We start from the raw sequence: 18,044 nt of genomic DNA, 5'->3' as shown, positions 1-18,044 counted from the left end.
AAATTCGAGAAGGTGTGGCAACTGAAAGTGCAAATAAAAGAAATATAAGAAAAGACACAAATATTTAAGGAAATATAATATGAATAAAAAAAAACAGATTAGAGAGGACATTTATTGTACAAAATTAATTTTTATTATGTAGTTGGACATATGTCACTAAGATGTTGGTGTATATAAAATAGATTGAAGAACATTTAGTGTATTATGTTAAAAAATCAATAAATGTAATGATTTGTACTCTTCTTATAATTATTAATATAATTATTTTACTGTACAGATATCAGCTGCAAGAAGTTTCTTACTTGAAATGACTAGAAACTTCTCTATAGACATATCATCTTATAAATACAATATAAAGTTTGTGTTAAAAGTCATCATGATCACAAACATCTAGGAAGACATCAAATGCTTCACGGTTACAATTTCCGTCGGCAGTAAAGACATATTTATGAAATGTTCCGTCCACACAAATGGCTAGAAACAATTTAAAATTATATATTATACAGGCATCGGAGAACTGCTTTGGCTGTGAATTCTAGACAGAAATACAATAAAAGGAATTCACATACACATATGCCCTATTTGATTTATATTTGATATGGCCTCATATATATATAAACTCAGATTATAGCAAGTTTCTTCTTGAACAAACTTTATTTACAAAGCTCCACAAGATGTGTTGAAAATGACCTTGCTGCATCAGAACATAAGATTGGAGACATTTTACCATGGATTGTCTAACTCTCCATTCCACCAGGTATTGCTGGTTAAATATTGTGTTCTATTTGTAAATAGGTAAGTGAAACTAGCTTAACTATTTCTGTCTTTCAATAGAAGTATTCCAATATAAAATTCGCTATAACTTGTAAGCAAGGTGAAATAGGACATTTGTTTATATGAACTCTTTTATTGCTTTCATATGAAGAATCCACTGCCAAAGTGGAAATATAATAAATAGTTTTATAAATATTCTAAGTCACTATATTCAATACGCTTTTCATACAATACATACCTATAACAGAACTTCTTGTACCAAATGCACATACACAAGCACATTCTGGTGGTACTGTAAATGTAGCCAATGCCCATTGACTTTCAACATAATTTCCCAAAAATCCCATTTTTGAGAAACTGTAAATAAATTAATTATTAACTTTAATCATTAAAATTTATGAAAGTTTGAACTATATTTACGTACGTCGATCTACGATTCAAGTGTGTGTCTTTTAATGCAAATATATGTACAGTTCCCTTATCACTGGAAGCACATAGAAATTCCGAATCTCTACTAAATGTAATGCTGAAATATAAATTATACTTTATAATTCATTATAATAAAATCTTTAAAAGTAAAATGTTGTTTTATAATTAATTTGTCTGTAGACGTATTTACCAATAAAGTGTTGCAGGGTCAGCACCTCTTCTCAATTCCACTAATAAGTGTCTACGTATACTATCCCATACTCTAACTAAAGTACCTTGAGTGGAAGCAGTTGCTATCATTGTTCCACTACTGTTAACTGCGAGACAGGCCAGTGCTCCCTAATAGTATTGTTTATAGACATAAAGAAATACTAGGAGAAGACGTGGTAATATAGAAACATTACCTTCATTTAAATCTGTATATAAAATACATATGTACCTGGTGTGCTGCTAGAGTTGCAGGAGCACTAGAACTTCCAGCTTCTGTAGCACCAAGGTCAATCAATTGTACACTACCCTGTTTATGACCAGGAAAAGCAAGAAGTTGTTTTTGTGCAGCAGCTAATGTAGCAACTTCAACTAATCCTTTTGGATTATCTCTGGTTTCTAAAGTTAACAATCTTCGTGTTGGCATAGGAAATGAGAAAACATGTATTTCTCGCTGAAGTGCCACTATCATTCTGTTTTGTAAAATTATTCCTAAGTAAATGCAACATTTATACTGATTAAAAATAAAAGTCAATTTTATTAATGAACTTACTTGTCCCTACGTAATCGTATAGCTTTTATAGGACTGGTAAATGTAATTTCCATTACGAACTTTTTCGATAAATCATCATAGATAAGTACTGTATTTTCTGCAAACTTTGGTTTTGTACCACCACCTACTATGGCAATGATATTTGTTCTCCAAAGCATCTCTGCAATAGCTATACTTCCCATTATGTCATTATCTAAATGTGCTTTTTCAACTAATGGTTCTACATTGTATACTCTAAGACCAGATTCCATGCAACATGTAAAACATCCTAAAAGAATACAAATTAGAAACAAAATATCAAACAACAAAACTAGTTTAATAAATGATAAAAAGTTACTGACATTAATTATCTGAAATCTTAATAACTAAATTGAGCATTGGCACATGAGAATATATAGTGACAATACTGTTATAAATAAACCAGATTTGTTTTAATATTATATTTTATTCTTTATTCTCTTATAACACTATATATATTTATTTTTCATTAAACAAAGTTAAATATTTTTAACTTTTTACTTTTAAAACAATGTAACAGGGATATTAGATTCTAAATTATTGAAAATAAATTCACACCGTGATTCTTAAGGATTTAGGTAATTAAAGTTATAAGCAATGGTTACCTTGATCCTGATTAAATCGTAAATTAAGAATATTTCTTTCTCCAGCCATTTGGTATTATCTGGTGTTACATTAAATTTAATGAATGAGTATTTCTTCTATCGATATATGAATTTTTTTCTAATAACTATACTACGTGTTTTTGTTTACATTCTCCTTTCACAATCAGCTGTGACTACGATACAATGTTTGGCACAGTATTTCATTCTTTATGTGGTACGTAAGATAGCATTGTAAGGCTGATTTTCACTTTATGAATAGCGCAAGCAAATATCTTTTAATAGGTTTATTATTTTCTCTGGGTGGTACAACAGTTATTTTTAACAAATATCTTTCGTATATAACTAATGAAAATCATAATAATTCTTATATATATATATATACGTATGCATGTATATTTGTATATATATGTATATATATTACTGAGTTACATTTAATAAATTAAGAAATTAAAAATATAAACTTGAAATAAATTTGGTAATATTTTTTTCATGTATCAACTGTAATTTAAATAATTAAAAATATTGTATAGAATAATAATTATTTTTATCATATTATTTGAGAAAACTAGTAATAACAATAATGAAAAATTATTTCAAAGATAGAAAGTAAAATGACACTATTTCTATGAATAAATAAAATCTTTAATACAAAATGTACTAAATGATTTCTAGATTTACGCCCAGTTTTATGTTTACAACATTGGCTGCAGTGATATCAGAGATGAGCACAGTCATATACCATCGTGGAAATGAGCATTGAATAACGATTATATTCGAGAGGAAGTGAGAGCACTCATGCACATTGTTCTAGTTGTTCCACGATACGTGCTGCACCACGCGGCCAAACACTGAAGGTGTTTTACGCTAGCATATGCAAGAACCTATGAAGTTAGGAGTTTGCCCTGTTTGATTCCATGCTAGGATATAGAAAAAAAAGAAAAATTATAGTATAATTTCCAATAATGAAAAAATATTTATATTGTATAACATTTGTTAGGTACTAGGTAGATACAAAATAATAATAATAATGTAATCATAATAATCATATATGTAACACAAATACATTATCATGGTACCGCTGTTTCTTACCATTCCCTTACTATGCGGTCTACTGAGTCGAGTACACGATCGCATTAAGGAGAGAAAGAAAGAGACAGAGATAACCGGGTACGCCCCATTTTTACACGATGGTGTTACACAAGGAATACTAAGTTCTTCATTGAAGCGCCTCTCTGCGTCTAAATTAACCAACGTCGTTTGGTTACTAAGAGCAGTTAAAAGCCTTATCTTCACCAGAAAGGAAATTTCTCTCTGATATAAGTATCTATAACGGACATTTTTAATATTAATTTCTTTCTCCTTCTCCATTCCCATTGTTCATTAAATAATTTATTTAAAAAATCATATAAAATCAATTAATTATCGTATATTCAAAGCGCACATGCACTTTTTTATATATTTCATGATGATTATTCACTTTTTAATGAGATAAGTTATCATACACGAAGTGTAGACTAAACCTATATTCTTTTTCGTATCTCATGTTTTGATGGTCACCTGGAACCCTTACCATTTTCGTGTCTCATGCAACGTTATCGATTCGGTATAGTAATGGTTTGAATTTAAAATTAAAATTTTCTATAAACTTCCAAATAATGGAATAACATATCTTATAACGAAACAGAATTGTATACTTTTATAATACTGCAAAGAGGATTATTTCATTACGCTATATTAAAAAAAATATAGATACTTTGATAAATCAATTATCTTATTTATTAAATAAGAAGAAGTAAGAAATATCCAAGTTATGTAGCATAACTTTGTACGAAAAGTACGCATAATGAGTTTATGTATATGAATATGTATATCTATCTTATAATTAGTTAAAATTAAAATGCGTATGTTTGGCTATCCCACAATGCAATATTCCCCGGTGACCCACGACGGGTGCTAATAGTTTACTTATTAATAAGTAGCTTCTATAGTCCAGTTTAAATGAATGAAAGAAGAGAATTTAGCAAAACCTAAACTGGATTACAGAGAGTGTAGTTTTTGGCTTGACGTCGTTATCCAAAAGTTAATTGATTGATGTAAACATTAATGGTTGGAAAATGATGCCAATTACCAGATCTCACCCCAAGGAGGTAACAACGTACCAGATCAGCCCATGAGCCACTCAACATTACACATAAATCTCGACATTCAAGACTATGATAAATCTATAAATGGCTCAGCTTAGCTTTATCTTAACACTGATCAAAAACCTATATTTCTTTTCTAAAAATAAGTCGAAAAGTAGTAACAAATAATAATGTTAACAACAATAACAGTTTCTTTTTAACGAATACTCCTTCAAAAATAACCGAAATAGTCTTCCACTGTTATTATAATTAATATATGCCACAAATATGAACAAACTTATACCTTGGATGTTTGCTCAATGAAAAAGAAAGAAGTTAAAGGAAAGAAAGAAATGATCAAACTTATACTGACGAGCTTCACGTCGGTAGAGGTTGTAGCACGATTGTAAAGCAAGGCTATTTTTTTAGTTGAAATCTTAAAATATTAAGGTATTATTAAACACAATTTCAGTTTCTTTCGCATTTAATAGTCAGATACGTGTTACGAATATGATATTTTCAAAGGGTAACATGGAAATACGTGTAATAGTAAGAGTTGCCGAACATGTAGTTACCCTCTTTTATCATTGATTATATATTTCAATTAACTTTTATATTCCTCGAATGATTTTACATTTTATTGTTATAATTACCATGATTGTATCTCATTACGACACCGATGAAAAGTTATACAACTTTGAACTTTTTGAGCCTTTCTACAATCGAAGAATTCTATTCACCAATATGTTCTATGTTACTTTCCAAATATTTTCGTGAATAAAAACACAACTTTTACATAAAGGTACGCAGCTTAGCATGTATCGAGATGAATTTGTACTTTTGTAGTAAGATTAGAAACATTAATACTTTTTCAAATATTATAAAACAATGGAATAAGAAGACTTTTGAGCGAAAGTGAATATGATTGATATGAATAAAACTGGTTCTTAGAAAGAATATTTGACATTTTAAGGAAATATCGATATCAGTGTCACTCATATATATACATATATATGTACAGTGAATGGCCAGCGTTCGATAACGACTTTATCGTTAATAACGATAAGATAAGTGAGGACTTCTCAGTAAGAAACGAACCACGAAATCCGGTACACATATTTAAATTATGTTCGTCCTTATATTTTGTTTCATCAGTTTGAGTCGCGCTGCTATCAATTATATTTCGAACATCACGAAGATGAAAAGCCTAGCGCATTCTTTTCGAGATCAACCGATCTCGCAGGATCCAACAAAGGAAGTAAGAGAGACACGTCTTTTTTACAAACATCTTTTATTTCGTTTTGTGGAAACTGTTATTCGCCTTTGGAACAAATTGTATATCCGATTGTTGTTCACGGTGATTACGTTGTAATTAACCGATGAGTAGATAAAAATTGTATATGATGTCAAATAACGTTGCTGTTTACTATATATTTGCCTGAGATGAGATCACAGGAAAATCGGAAATAAGAAGATCCTTGTAATTCGTTATTTTCAGAATTACTCCATGGACTCCAAGGAAAATTTAGATTTAATTGACGCTAAAGTAGTACGTGGTATATCGTACAGGAAGGAAATCGTACAGAATTTCCCTATACATAAAGACGCAAAAATCTATCCGATGAACAATAGACGTGGTAAATGCGTGATATTCAATAATGAGACCTTTATTGAAATGGAAAAGCGAGATGGAACTAAAAATGATGAGGAAGCGATAAAGCACACCTTCACTAATCTGGGTTTCGAAGTGATACCTCATTCGGATCTTGACTACGTTGGCATCATGGAGATTGCTGCAAAGTGTATGTCTTCAGTATGTTCATTGTTTGATTTCAAAAGGTCCGCACGTTATCACTGATATTGACAGTAATCTTGACAATGCACTTTGATAATAATATTGTCAATACACTTTAATTTTTTTGAGACCACACACGATCAGTATTATTGACAATATTATTGAAAATAATAAGTTGGAAGGTGCTTTTAAAAAACGTATTATGTATATTGTGTTATACTGCGTTTAGAGCACATTTCAGTTATTGTCTAGTTTTTGCAATATTTTGAATAATATGCAAGTTCTTAGTTACAATGATTTTTGTTCTTCGAAACGCTATATAAAACGCTATATAAAGCAATATTCACATATGAATTTATTGAGAGGAATTACTTTAAATAATGAAACTACTTATTCGAATTACATACTCTATAATGAACTGAAATATGTTTCAATAAGTTACTGTTAATCTTAGCACACGGCTAATATTATTGTTAGTATTGACATCACTCACCAGTATTGATGTTTACGTGGCAAAATATTCAAATTTTCGTCAATATTCTGTCTCAGTCTTCTGATATCGATCGCACATGAGCAATAACATTGTCCATATTTGGTGATATTAATATTATTACTGGTCGTGTGCGGGTTCTTTAATTATATACTATGCATTGATCGTTGATGTTGATTGTTTTGTAGTGTCTGCGAACAATTACGAAGATTATGACTGTATCTGTATTTTTATATTAAGCCATGGCACTAGTGGTGATTATGTATACGCGAAGGATTATCCATATCGGGTATCTGATATTTGGGGAAGATTCACCGCAGATAATTGTCCATCGTTAACTGGTAAACCAAAGCTATTTTTCATACAGGTCAGTGTCTCCTACGATTTTTTGCAACACTTCATTTTTAATCTTTTTCAATTAATTTATGTTATAAAATTTTGTGTTTTAACGCTGCGATTATAAAAATAATCCAAGTCCCAAAGATTTGCCTAATATTTCTCCCAGATACTATTTCTTCTTCACTAACAGTACATTACGATTCCATTTTCTTTTATTTAAGTTTTTAATCTTCTACCTTTAAGAAGTCGATAACGTTAAATTTGAGATATCTGTGGGTCACATATTTCAAACTTATCCACCAGCTTTAAAAATTCGGCCATTTAAGACTTAACAGTTTTTTTACTCTACCTATTATTAGTATATTATACATATTGTAGTATCGTGGAAATTAAGATATAAATTTTTTCCCGATTACTTACAATTTATTAATAGTGAATTGAATATACAGGTATTAATTGGACAGAAAACGATGTTTGTTTAACTGAAACTAAATGCGATACTCGTATCTATCTCAAATAACTTTACAGTTATTTGGCAACTCTCGTCACAACGAACCTAACACTCTCTCTCTCTCTCTCTCACTAGCAACTCTAAGAACTCTACAACACTGACAACTCGATCAATTCTCTTAACTCTATTCTTCGATGTCTCGATCAACTTTGACTCTCGCAACACACTCGCTTTTCGACTCGCATACTCTGACCTCTCGGTCATCCCCCCTTGAAACACGAAACCGTCCTTCTACTCTAACGTTGTTTGTTGTTTTTCTCATATCTCTGTAAGAACTAGGTGACTTTAGTCACATAGGCGCTCTTAAATGTAAACGAACCACGGAAGGACGACGTACACGGTTTTTTCTATTTTCAACCGATCTCTAATTCAAATTACTTTATGATATTACAATATATTTGTTATTCGTTATTTATATTACGTTTAAGTATTCATATATTACAAATATATATGTTATTAATAATACAGTATTTAACAATTGTTACTTCTTATAGGCTTGTAAAGGAAAGAATCCCATGCAAGGTATTCGTGTAAAGAGTGCAACTGATTCGGTCCAAAAGAGTTACACAATTCCTACTCATGCAGATTTCCTGTACGGCTACAGTTGTGTAGAAGGTAAATATAGTTTAAACAAAGAAATGTCATTGTTTACATATATATAACGATACAAACGCATCGAACTTTAATTTTCAACATTTAAGGTTCTTAGAAACGATGAAGATCGCACGTAATTTAATCCAAGTATTATATATATTTTATTTAAGACTATAAAATTTGGATCTTCTTACTTTCGTGCCATACTTACGTTTTCAAATGTTAAGACGAAATTTGTACTGTAAATGGTATTTGCAATCGTTAAGTCGGAGATTGTTTCTCAATCGAGACAAGCATTGTCTCATATTTTTTAATTTTGTGAAAGTCTTCTAAAGAGTTTTACTTCGTTCGCAGGTCACTACTCGTTTCGAGGTTTAGAAGGTAGCTACTACATTCAGGCTCTATGCGAGGTGATCAACGAACATTGGAGGAATATGGATCTACTGAAAATGTTAACGATAATATCGCGCAAGGTCGCTTTCGAATTCGAAGTTTCACACAATAGTTCATTTCTACATGAGACAAAACAAATGCCTACCTTTAGCTCAACATTGACTAGAGATCTATATTTTTTACCGAAAAATAAGTCATAGAACAGTAACAATATGTTTTTAACGAATGATCTCTTAAAAGTTTTGAAAACAGTCTTTCATTGTTATTGCAATTAATATATGCAAAAAATGTGGTAAAAATTCAGGAAAGGGAGAAGTACTTACACCCCCGTTTATATACTATTAGGACACTTACAAAAAAACAAGGTGAATCCGACAAACCGTTAGAAAGTTATTAAATCTTGTTAAAAATTTTATTTTAAACTTAGCTACTAGGAATGTTTCTTGTTAAAAATTTTATTTTAAACTTAGCTACTAGGAAAGTTCTTGTAAATTGCTCCCAATATTTTTCGCCTTGTCATCCCTATGCAAATTCAAAATTTTTTCTGATCCATGACTTTCTTAACAATTTTAAGGAAATCACCAAATTTCCTAATAAGTAATTATGAACGAGGATGTATAGAAATATGCGTTTAATTTGCAGCCTTTTGTGTTTCCAACGAGTGCGCTGTGAACATATATTCTATATAGTACGGAAGTGGATGCGGCGTTAGATCACGTTGGCCTTGAGCGATTAAATGATTTTGAACAGATTTCAGTCCTGAATTGTTGTATTGTGATTAGCACGTGAATGTTCGAGGATAATGTAAGTCCTCTTTCGCGATTTACAATTTTATTAACTGCTTCATTTCCTTCTAGTAATCTGCCAATTTATGTTAAGGATATTCATCGTTTTACGTGACTCGAGCTTATTATAAATGAGAGGATAGATGTAAGGATAGATAAAATTTTGTGAAGCCAGTATAGTATGGGCTATGATATAACGAAGTTATAAATTGAATCATAGTATTCCAGTCAGAATAGAAGGCACAAGGTCTTCGTTGGCAGAGGTTGTAGCACGATCGCAAAGAATGGCTATTTTTGAGTTGAAATCTTACGATATTAAAGGAGTAACGAATTGCATGTTTCTTAGAATTTCAGTTTCTTTCGCACTCGATAGCCAGAGACGTATTACAAATTTGATATTTTCAAAGGGTAACATAAAAATACAAGTAGCAGTAAGAGTTGCCGAACGTCCCGTGGTAGTTCAGTACATATCACATGCTTCTTTATCATATATAATTATAGACATATTTAAATTAACTATTTATATTGTAATTTTTGTATGTATTTCTAGAGTAGTTTCATATTTTGTTACCATAATCATGATAATCGTGTCGTATTACAGTCGTATGAAAAATTTTGTGCTGTAGATAGAATATATTTACAAAAATTTTTTATAATCATTGTACAAATACTTTCATGAGTTACTGTATACATACAGTGGAAAAATTGATATATTACTCATTTTGCAAACAGTAAAAGGGCAATTTGAATTTCATACATTTTAAAGCTTAAAGTGATTAGAAAAGAGCCAAAAGGTTTGAAAGATCAATTTAATTCAACGAATGTAGTATGAACAAACGATTTTTTTTAGCATCAAGATCGATCCAGAATTTTCCTGATAATTGACACCATTATATAGAATGATACGCAGGAAAAATTCTAAAAACGTGTGGAAAGTTGTACAAAACGAGGAAACTGTTTAATTCAGGTTCGGTAAATGGATTGTAGACTTTTACACTTTGACAAGCACCAGTTATTTTGACTGGTATTGATAATGTATTAAGGATTAGTGTACTATTTGGTAAATGTATTAAGGAAAGAAAAAATAATATTTACAAAACTAAAACGAGTTTTTTTCTTCCATGTAGATAGTGTTAGGAAAAAAGAGAAATGGATGAAATAATTCGATATGAATTAGAAATAGAAATTCAGTTTTTATACAATACTATAAAGTTTAAAGTTTATCAGAATTAATTTCTATTAAAATACGTACAGAATAATTATTTATCGAAAAGCATACCTTCGCTTCTTTTCCTCTACAGTTCTTCAACGGAAGATCATACATCGTTCCTCTTCAATTTCTTGATTCTGCAACTATTTCTTGATCCACAGTTTCGCGTTCCTGATCCATTCTCTCTCCCCTTTTTTTCTTTCTTTTTCTTCCATTTTATCTTTCTTTTCGATCATCGCTCTTCGGTGCAACATTTTCCGCGGATTTTTCTCGAGCACTTGTTCCTGCTCGATCTCCCATCAGTATTTAATTGGCTCTCCTATTCGAACTGCTGTCTGCTCTTCGAAATGAAAAAAGCTCGTTAACTTTAAACAAGCGATACCGCCATGCCACCAATTACCGGCCGCTGAAAAAAATCCGCTTTGCGGATTGCCCATTGAGGGTGAAATTCTGCTGGAAACTGTACGACGATGACGTTTGAACATATTTTTTTCTATTTCAGGGATAAAGAGCATTTTCGGTCAGCGGATGTTTATACGAATTCATATTTTTATGAACGCAAGTAAAAAATGTCAAAGCTAAGCATAGATCTGTTTCATGCATTAAGAAAATTATGTTTTGGATATATTCCATACAGGATGCTCCACGGTTTAACACTCAAATTTGATTAGTATATTGTACAAAGATAATCTAGTAAAAGGTCATTTCAGGCCTTTTCAAAGAAGATGTAATAATAATACGAGATATTGATGACTAATTATGCTATTATTTTATTATACTAGAATTTTAAAATCGCTAAAAGCTTGCGATAGCCTTACTCGGGGAACTGGAGTGAATATATTTAAGAGTCTCTGTTTCGTATATCCAGCAATTCTTCTAATAGGCAAATGATCTTTGCTAACGAATCTGATTTAAATCGTTCCCCTCGTAGGCGATGAAAATTGGTTCAATTCGATAACACTGTAATCGCTATGATTAGAGTGTCGCGTCGTTACTTTCGTGCTTCACGTGTGTTTCGACGCGTAGCAAGAATTCGATTGTTAGAAAGAATCATATATACTTTGCGGAAGTAAAAAGAATTTCTATGATTTAAAAAAAAAACAAATTGTTTATCGTAATGCAACAAATACTCCAATTTCTTCGTAAGGTTAAAAAGTCATAGAATCTAAAAGAAACAGCAAATAAGTATAAAAATTGTGGAATTCTCTTTCATAACCGCAATGTTAAAAAATAGAATTCATAATGTAAATTGATGGAAAAGAAATTGTTGAGAAAGTCGAATCTTGTGGATTAATAAAAATAGAAAATGCTACTGAAATGTCATAGAAAATTGTATCTTTTCTAAGATAAAGGAGAACGATAACAAGCTGTACAGGTATGAATGTTATGGATTAGAACGCAAGGAAATGGAATATTCTGTATGAAATTTACACGTCCTATTAAATCAAGCATTCAGTAGCCTGTTTCCAGATCTGCTTGACAAACATATCCCCGCAGACTTATCCCCAGTGTGGTTCTGCGTTTCTCCGTTCAGCGGCTAATAAACTGCATCACGATATTATCAACGTGCCCGATCCATAAATCACCCGGGCGTTGTTCAGTGTCCGAAAAATCGTTATCGCATGAATTAACAGTGATTAACTAAGGTACGATTTCGTTATTTAAACATATCGTTCTCGTTCCGATTGTTTTAATAAATGAAAACTGTACACTGAAAGCTCAGTTTTCATTTGGAAACGATGTTACGTTTCACACGATATTGTAATAATAATGTCACGATAATATCTAATAATTTAATAATAATTCCTTAATAATAAATATCTGATAATGGGGAACAAGGAACATTATTCATTTTTACCATTTCAACAGCAAATCATCTCTTTATTTTTTCACCAGAAAAATTTCACTTCTATCTATCTGTAAAAATGCTATAACAATAGCGATATGATAATAATAATAACAATAGTCTACAGAGTAATTATTCAGAGCAATCTTTTCATCATTTGATCATTTCATCTTCCAAATTTAAACGATTATACAAATATAAATCGTTTGGATATGTCTAATTTAATCTAATCTCCCTACACAAAATATTACATCTAATCCAAACATCAACTGTTTTATCTCCGAACCAATTTCCATTCAACACCGACTAAAAAAAAAAAAAAGGGAAAATAGCTAGTAATTCCAACTCTCTGGACGGAGCAATCAGCGCAATTACCAACAGAAGGTCGAACAGTAGTCTACAACCCTCCGAACACTTTTGCCTCCGCTTGACTGGATCGTGAAAAATAATTCAACTAACGACTTCCTTTGACGTGGATCACTCATGGATCGCGTCGTTCAATGATATGTACGTTTATAGTAAGTTCTGGACTAGGCAACCCGTGGAGGACGATGACCAGGGTCATAGTCGATGCCAGTGGAGCAGTTTCGGCGTCGACAGGCATTCGTGTGTTGGGACCAGGGGCGGAATGGAGCGAAAGAGGAAGAGGGGAGACACGATTCTGGCCGTGGAGCAAACGTAAGAGTCAGGAGTTTGCGCGAACAGATCAATACTGCCCCCGCACGTGGATTCGTCTCTTTCCTTACACGCCTTTCTCTCTCAGCCTGTCTAGCGTAAAAATCTCGCTGGCCTATCCTGTCCTCTTTCATCTCTGCTCGCTTTTCCACTTCCTTTTCCTCGCTATTGCTCCGGTTCCTCTAGCACCGTGCCTCTATTTCCCTATTTTTCCTTTTCAATCTTTTCTCCTTCCGTTTTGTTCCAGCCTCCATACAGTCTGAGGTACATTCACGCGTCTCTTTCTACCTCTTTAATCTCATTCCTCCAACTTCCACCCCGCACGATTTTCTTCGTCCTTCTCGTTCGTTCGCATTCTTTCTATTCTCCGTTTTATTGTCTGTCTGAGAAGGAATTCGTGGCGTCTATTAGGGATTATTTAGGGATCTGAAAAGATTTATGTATTTCTAGGATCTTCGAGATTTTTGAAATTGTGGTTAGAAAATCATTTAAAACTATTTTATCTATTGCCCCGGTTTCTCTAGTACCGTGTCTATTTTTCTATTTTTCCTCTTCAATCTTTCTTCAATTTTGTTTTGTTCCACCCTCAATGAGGCCTGAGTTATATACGCGCGTCTTTTCTTACGCTGTTAATTCTGTTTTTCTGACTCTCGTCCTGCACGATTTTCTTCTACTTTTCGTCCGTTTACTTCTCTTCGCTAACATGCCGCTTAATTTCTCTCTTCTCACTCGTAGCAAGTTCTCGCACGAGTCTGGATTTCTTCGGCCTACCATCGGATCTTCTCATCACTACACCTTCTGAGTTAGAGTAATCGTGTACATGTTCCCCTTTTCAGGAACGCTGCTCTTCGTTGTTAAATTTCCTTCTTTCCTCTCTCTTAGAATCCTTTCCTTATTTTTCGTCCCTTTTTCACGTGTTTATGAATCTTCCTTTTTCGCCTGACTGGTTATATTATACCTGTGTTTCGATCATGTGCACACGATGACTAAAATCTTATATCCTTCGCATTTTATCCTTTCACTTCAAACTTTAAATGTTTGTACGTAAAATAAATAGTAAGAAAAATATTTTGATTAAAAGTGTATGAAATGTTTTAATCATAAATATTGAAATCTCTCAGAGCTGCTTATCGCAATAGTCACGCGCAATGTTTTCATTTCCACACTGTGAATGAAACGTGAATAAAAGTGTCACCCCTTTGCTTTATAATTATTAAACGATCTTCAGCTCTGTCACACGTAATAAAGTGCAGAAAGGAGAATGAGCCCAGTTCATCGATTCTCATCTCGTTTCTATTCAATATAGAACTTCCTTCTTTTATCTTCCTTTATCCTCGTATCTGTTTATTCTGTTCTTCAGACTTCAGCCTGAAATTCGGTTCTACCCTTCCAACAAGTAAGTTCTACTTCTAGGCAGGATTATACAGCCGCTTTCATCTTACCGTGTGTTCATCGACGCACGTATAGTTGGTGCAAGATATACAGTGAGGTTATAAATTAACGTGTTGACTGCTGATAACGTCCCGACATGACCTGATTGCTCCCAGAAACGGGTGGGGCCACGTTGGCATCGCGATCAAATTCTTTTCCAAAGCAATGTTTTTCAGTGAATTCATATAAAGATATTGTTTCTGATTTCTAATCAATTGCTTTGAATGTTGCTTCAAATGTACGAATACTTTCGTGAGTATTACAGTAAATTACTGACACTAAATCCTTGCCACTTTTATCTGAATTAATTGCTACGTTACTAATCCGATATTTCACAATGGAAGGTAGGACATTTCAACTAATAATGGCTGTATAACGCCTGGCCGATTTTACGAGCTCACTGTATCGCTTCTACCGACTATACACGCTTTCTTCCCGCAACGTACGACCCTTCTCTATTTGTATCGTAACCTCCCTCGACCTTCCTTTTATCTTCCTCCATGCTTTATCCCTTTTTTTCGCTACCCTCTTTGTGAGCCCCTAGCCTAGTGTCTCTGTTTCCGCGTACCTTCTCTTTCCTCCCCCATTTTCCTACTTTTATCCCTCGTTCTATCCCTTTTACTCTTTGCTAGTTTCCAACCCTCTCTTCTCATCTTTATTCCTCTTTGTTCATCGCGTTAGCTAGCCTCTATCCTCGCCTGGAGCTCTTCGACTATCGTTTCTAGTCGACGTTTCGTAGCCTCTTCCTGTTTCTGCATACACCGGTATATGCGATATTTCTGTCCTCGTTTTGAGAATCATATATATGTACGTTGTCTCTGTCACGCAGAGTTTCTCTCGTCCGTTCATTCAGCACACAACATGCTTCGTCGTTTTTAGATCCTCGTCTCGTTTTCACCTTCGTCGCTTCTCGCTGTTTGAACGCAGTTTTCAGTACTGCCGCTGTTTCCCTTGATCTCTCCCTTTGTGTCGCGTTCCTCCGCGTTTGCTCTCCCATCCTCCTCTTGGTACCTATACGTGCACACGTGTATGGATATGTGCGCGTTTTTTGCGGCTGCAGGTATCTAATGTTTCATCCACTTTTCGGTTCTTCGTTCTTTCATCCGTTCTATGCTGTTCTACTTTGGCTATACTTTTCTATCCCCTGCTTTATTTACTGGAAGTGTTCGTGGTAGGTATTAGAGATTATTTAGAAATCTTGTACAATTTATATGCGTTTTAAGGTCCTCGAGATTTTTTAAATCGCTGTTAAGGAATTTAATAATCATAAAACTTGTAGGAAAATTTCGTCTTTTACTTTTATCTTCAGAATTTATAGAGAAGGCAGAAATCGAAGGAACCTTCAAAATTTTTAAGGAACTTTTAAGAATTGATAATTTGCTAATTTTTATATCGAAAAGAGTATTCTTTTTAAACTGTTTCATCTGTATGGTATTACTACGTACTTCCTTGCAAGATTTTAGCATCATAAAAATTACTAATTACTTCAAAAATTCTATTCTAATTTTATCGCTGTAATTAGTTTTCAACTAGCCTGTAATATCGACTTTGGAAGGAGTGTTGAATTTTCAATTTCTATTACTAAATTAGCCCGTATTATTTGAGGTAACATTGTTTCCTCAACTCGCGATACTTGCGCTGCCATTTCCATTTCAAGTTGCAACCTTTTTCTACCTGTACGTCGCGGTCGGTCCGTTTCCATCAGCATCACTGTCTATACTTTTCGTTTATCCTTCCTTTACCTAGCTGCCATTCTCTTTCGCGTTTCTCCCGGCCGTCTACCTCGTCATAGGTTTTCTGTCACTTTTCTATCTCCCGTGTCGCGTTCCTTTGCGTTTTGCCCCCGATATCTCTCTATTCCTGTCGTAACAGCAACTTTGTCACGTTTCCTCTTAATTCGCAATTCTTCTCGGCGCCCTTCTTCTCTTTCCTTTTTTCACCCCTTTTTCCTCTTTCGCTGCTGTAAACGATGCTTTATCATCTCCAATTTTCTATCTTGTATCTCCTCTATGGGCGCTATTTTTTTTATACATCTTTTTCTTTTTATATCCTTTTTTAACACACATTCTTTTTTAAATTCATTTTTTCTCCAGATTCTTGCTTCCTATTTTTGCTGCTGATTCGCTGTAATAAATCGTCCAGTGTGTTTTCATCTTCTGCTACCACTTCGAACTTTTTTGGTTTTTCAGATCATTTCTTTCATTTCTTCCGTCTCTTTCCTCCAACTGTTTGCCCCTGCTTGTATTTGCTGGATTCCTTTTATCCTCTCCTTTCCGTTAAATGTTTACAAACAACTAAATCATATAGCTCGAAGCTTTCCATCATCGTTTTAGCAGGAAATTCTATTTTACAAGCTCTTACACTTTGTATCAACATCTTGCTTTGCATTTGAATTCCTTCTCGTGCTCCAGTCTTCCCCTTACTTCTCCGTGTTGTATCCCCCGGATCATAAGCTTATCTACCCTCAACCCACTTTCACCCCGTGGATTTCCTACATTTCCATTTCCTACCGTTTTCTCCTTTAGTTCACCTTTTTGCGTCTCTCTCGCGTTTATTGCCTTTCGATAACTTCCATGTTTGTTTTTTCTGTTTCGCTTCTCTTTTCAGATCTACTTCATTTTTACCTCCTCTCCGCGTTCTGCTCCATCATTCCCCTTCAACAGCCTGTTTCACTTCCACGGATCATCCCTGCCCCTCGACAATCCCTATCTTCATCTCTCGTCCATTCCTCCTACGCCACTCAGAAGCTCCCATCTCTTTCCGTTTTTAATTTCATCCCTCTCCCTCCCTTAGAGAGTATCCGTGTTTCTTTCTTTCCGCCTCTCCTCCTCTCCAATTTCAGTCATCTTTCTCCCCTCTACGATATCTATCTTTCTCTTTCTCCCTGTTCCATCTCGCTTCTTCCTCCCCTCCCCCCGGCAAACTTTATCTTCGTCTCTTTCCCTTGTTTCACCCTTCTATCCTCGTTTCACTCTTCCTGCACCCCTTTCAACATCCTCTTTTTCCCTCGCACCCCCACATACCTTTCAACATACCTTTCTCTTTCTCCCTTTCATACCACCCCTGTATTTCCCCTTTCACTCCTCTTTTCATCCTTCGTAGTTAACATTTTTCTTTCTCTTTTCAGATCCTGCTTTCTACGGAGAATAGAAAGAGAAAGAGAGAGAGAGAGAGAATTACAAGCGAGAAAGACGGAGGCCAAATTAAACAGAGGAAGATGGACAAACAGAGAGGGAGCGAGGTAAATGTCATTCCCCTCCTTCGTA

General features: G+C 33.8%; 2 protein-coding genes across 4 annotated transcripts; one reads left to right on the top strand and one right to left on the bottom strand.

Annotated features, from left to right (window-relative positions):
* Window positions 1-98: 98 nt before the first annotated feature.
* Window positions 99-7,954, bottom strand: LOC126871369 (WD repeat domain phosphoinositide-interacting protein 4-like). Of its 3 annotated transcripts, XM_050630106.1 has the most exons (8): window positions 7,754-7,954; window positions 6,998-7,185; window positions 1,964-2,231; window positions 1,643-1,883; window positions 1,394-1,542; window positions 1,199-1,300; window positions 1,013-1,131; window positions 99-474 (listed from the first exon to the last, which is right to left on the bottom strand). In XM_050630106.1, exons 3-8 carry the CDS (start codon window positions 2,212-2,214, stop codon window positions 365-367), a joined length of 972 nt encoding a protein of 323 aa, XP_050486063.1. In that variant the 5' UTR covers window positions 2,215-2,231; window positions 6,998-7,185; window positions 7,754-7,954; the 3' UTR covers window positions 99-364. The 3 variants fall into 3 exon arrangements, with proteins under 3 accessions (XP_050486063.1, XP_050486062.1, XP_050486061.1); XM_050630105.1 differs by lacking the exons at window positions 6,998-7,185; window positions 7,754-7,954 and adding an exon at window positions 3,676-3,823; XM_050630104.1 differs by lacking the exons at window positions 6,998-7,185; window positions 7,754-7,954 and adding an exon at window positions 2,587-2,735.
* Window positions 3,906-17,890, top strand: LOC126871376 (caspase-1-like). The gene is made up of 5 exons (XM_050630122.1): window positions 3,906-5,967; window positions 6,208-6,511; window positions 7,183-7,361; window positions 8,339-8,459; window positions 8,793-17,890. Exons 1-5 carry the CDS (start codon window positions 5,836-5,838, stop codon window positions 9,029-9,031), a joined length of 975 nt encoding a protein of 324 aa, XP_050486079.1. The 5' UTR covers window positions 3,906-5,835; the 3' UTR covers window positions 9,032-17,890.
* The last annotated feature ends 154 nt before the right edge of the window (window positions 17,891-18,044 follow it).

The sequence above is a fragment of the Bombus huntii genome, chromosome 11 (genome assembly GCF_024542735.1).
Source record: "Bombus huntii isolate Logan2020A chromosome 11, iyBomHunt1.1, whole genome shotgun sequence".
Lineage (NCBI taxonomy): Eukaryota > Metazoa > Arthropoda > Insecta > Hymenoptera > Apidae > Bombus > Bombus huntii.
Note: the sequence above shows the minus strand (reverse complement) of the source record. Positions and strands in the feature narration are given on the sequence as shown.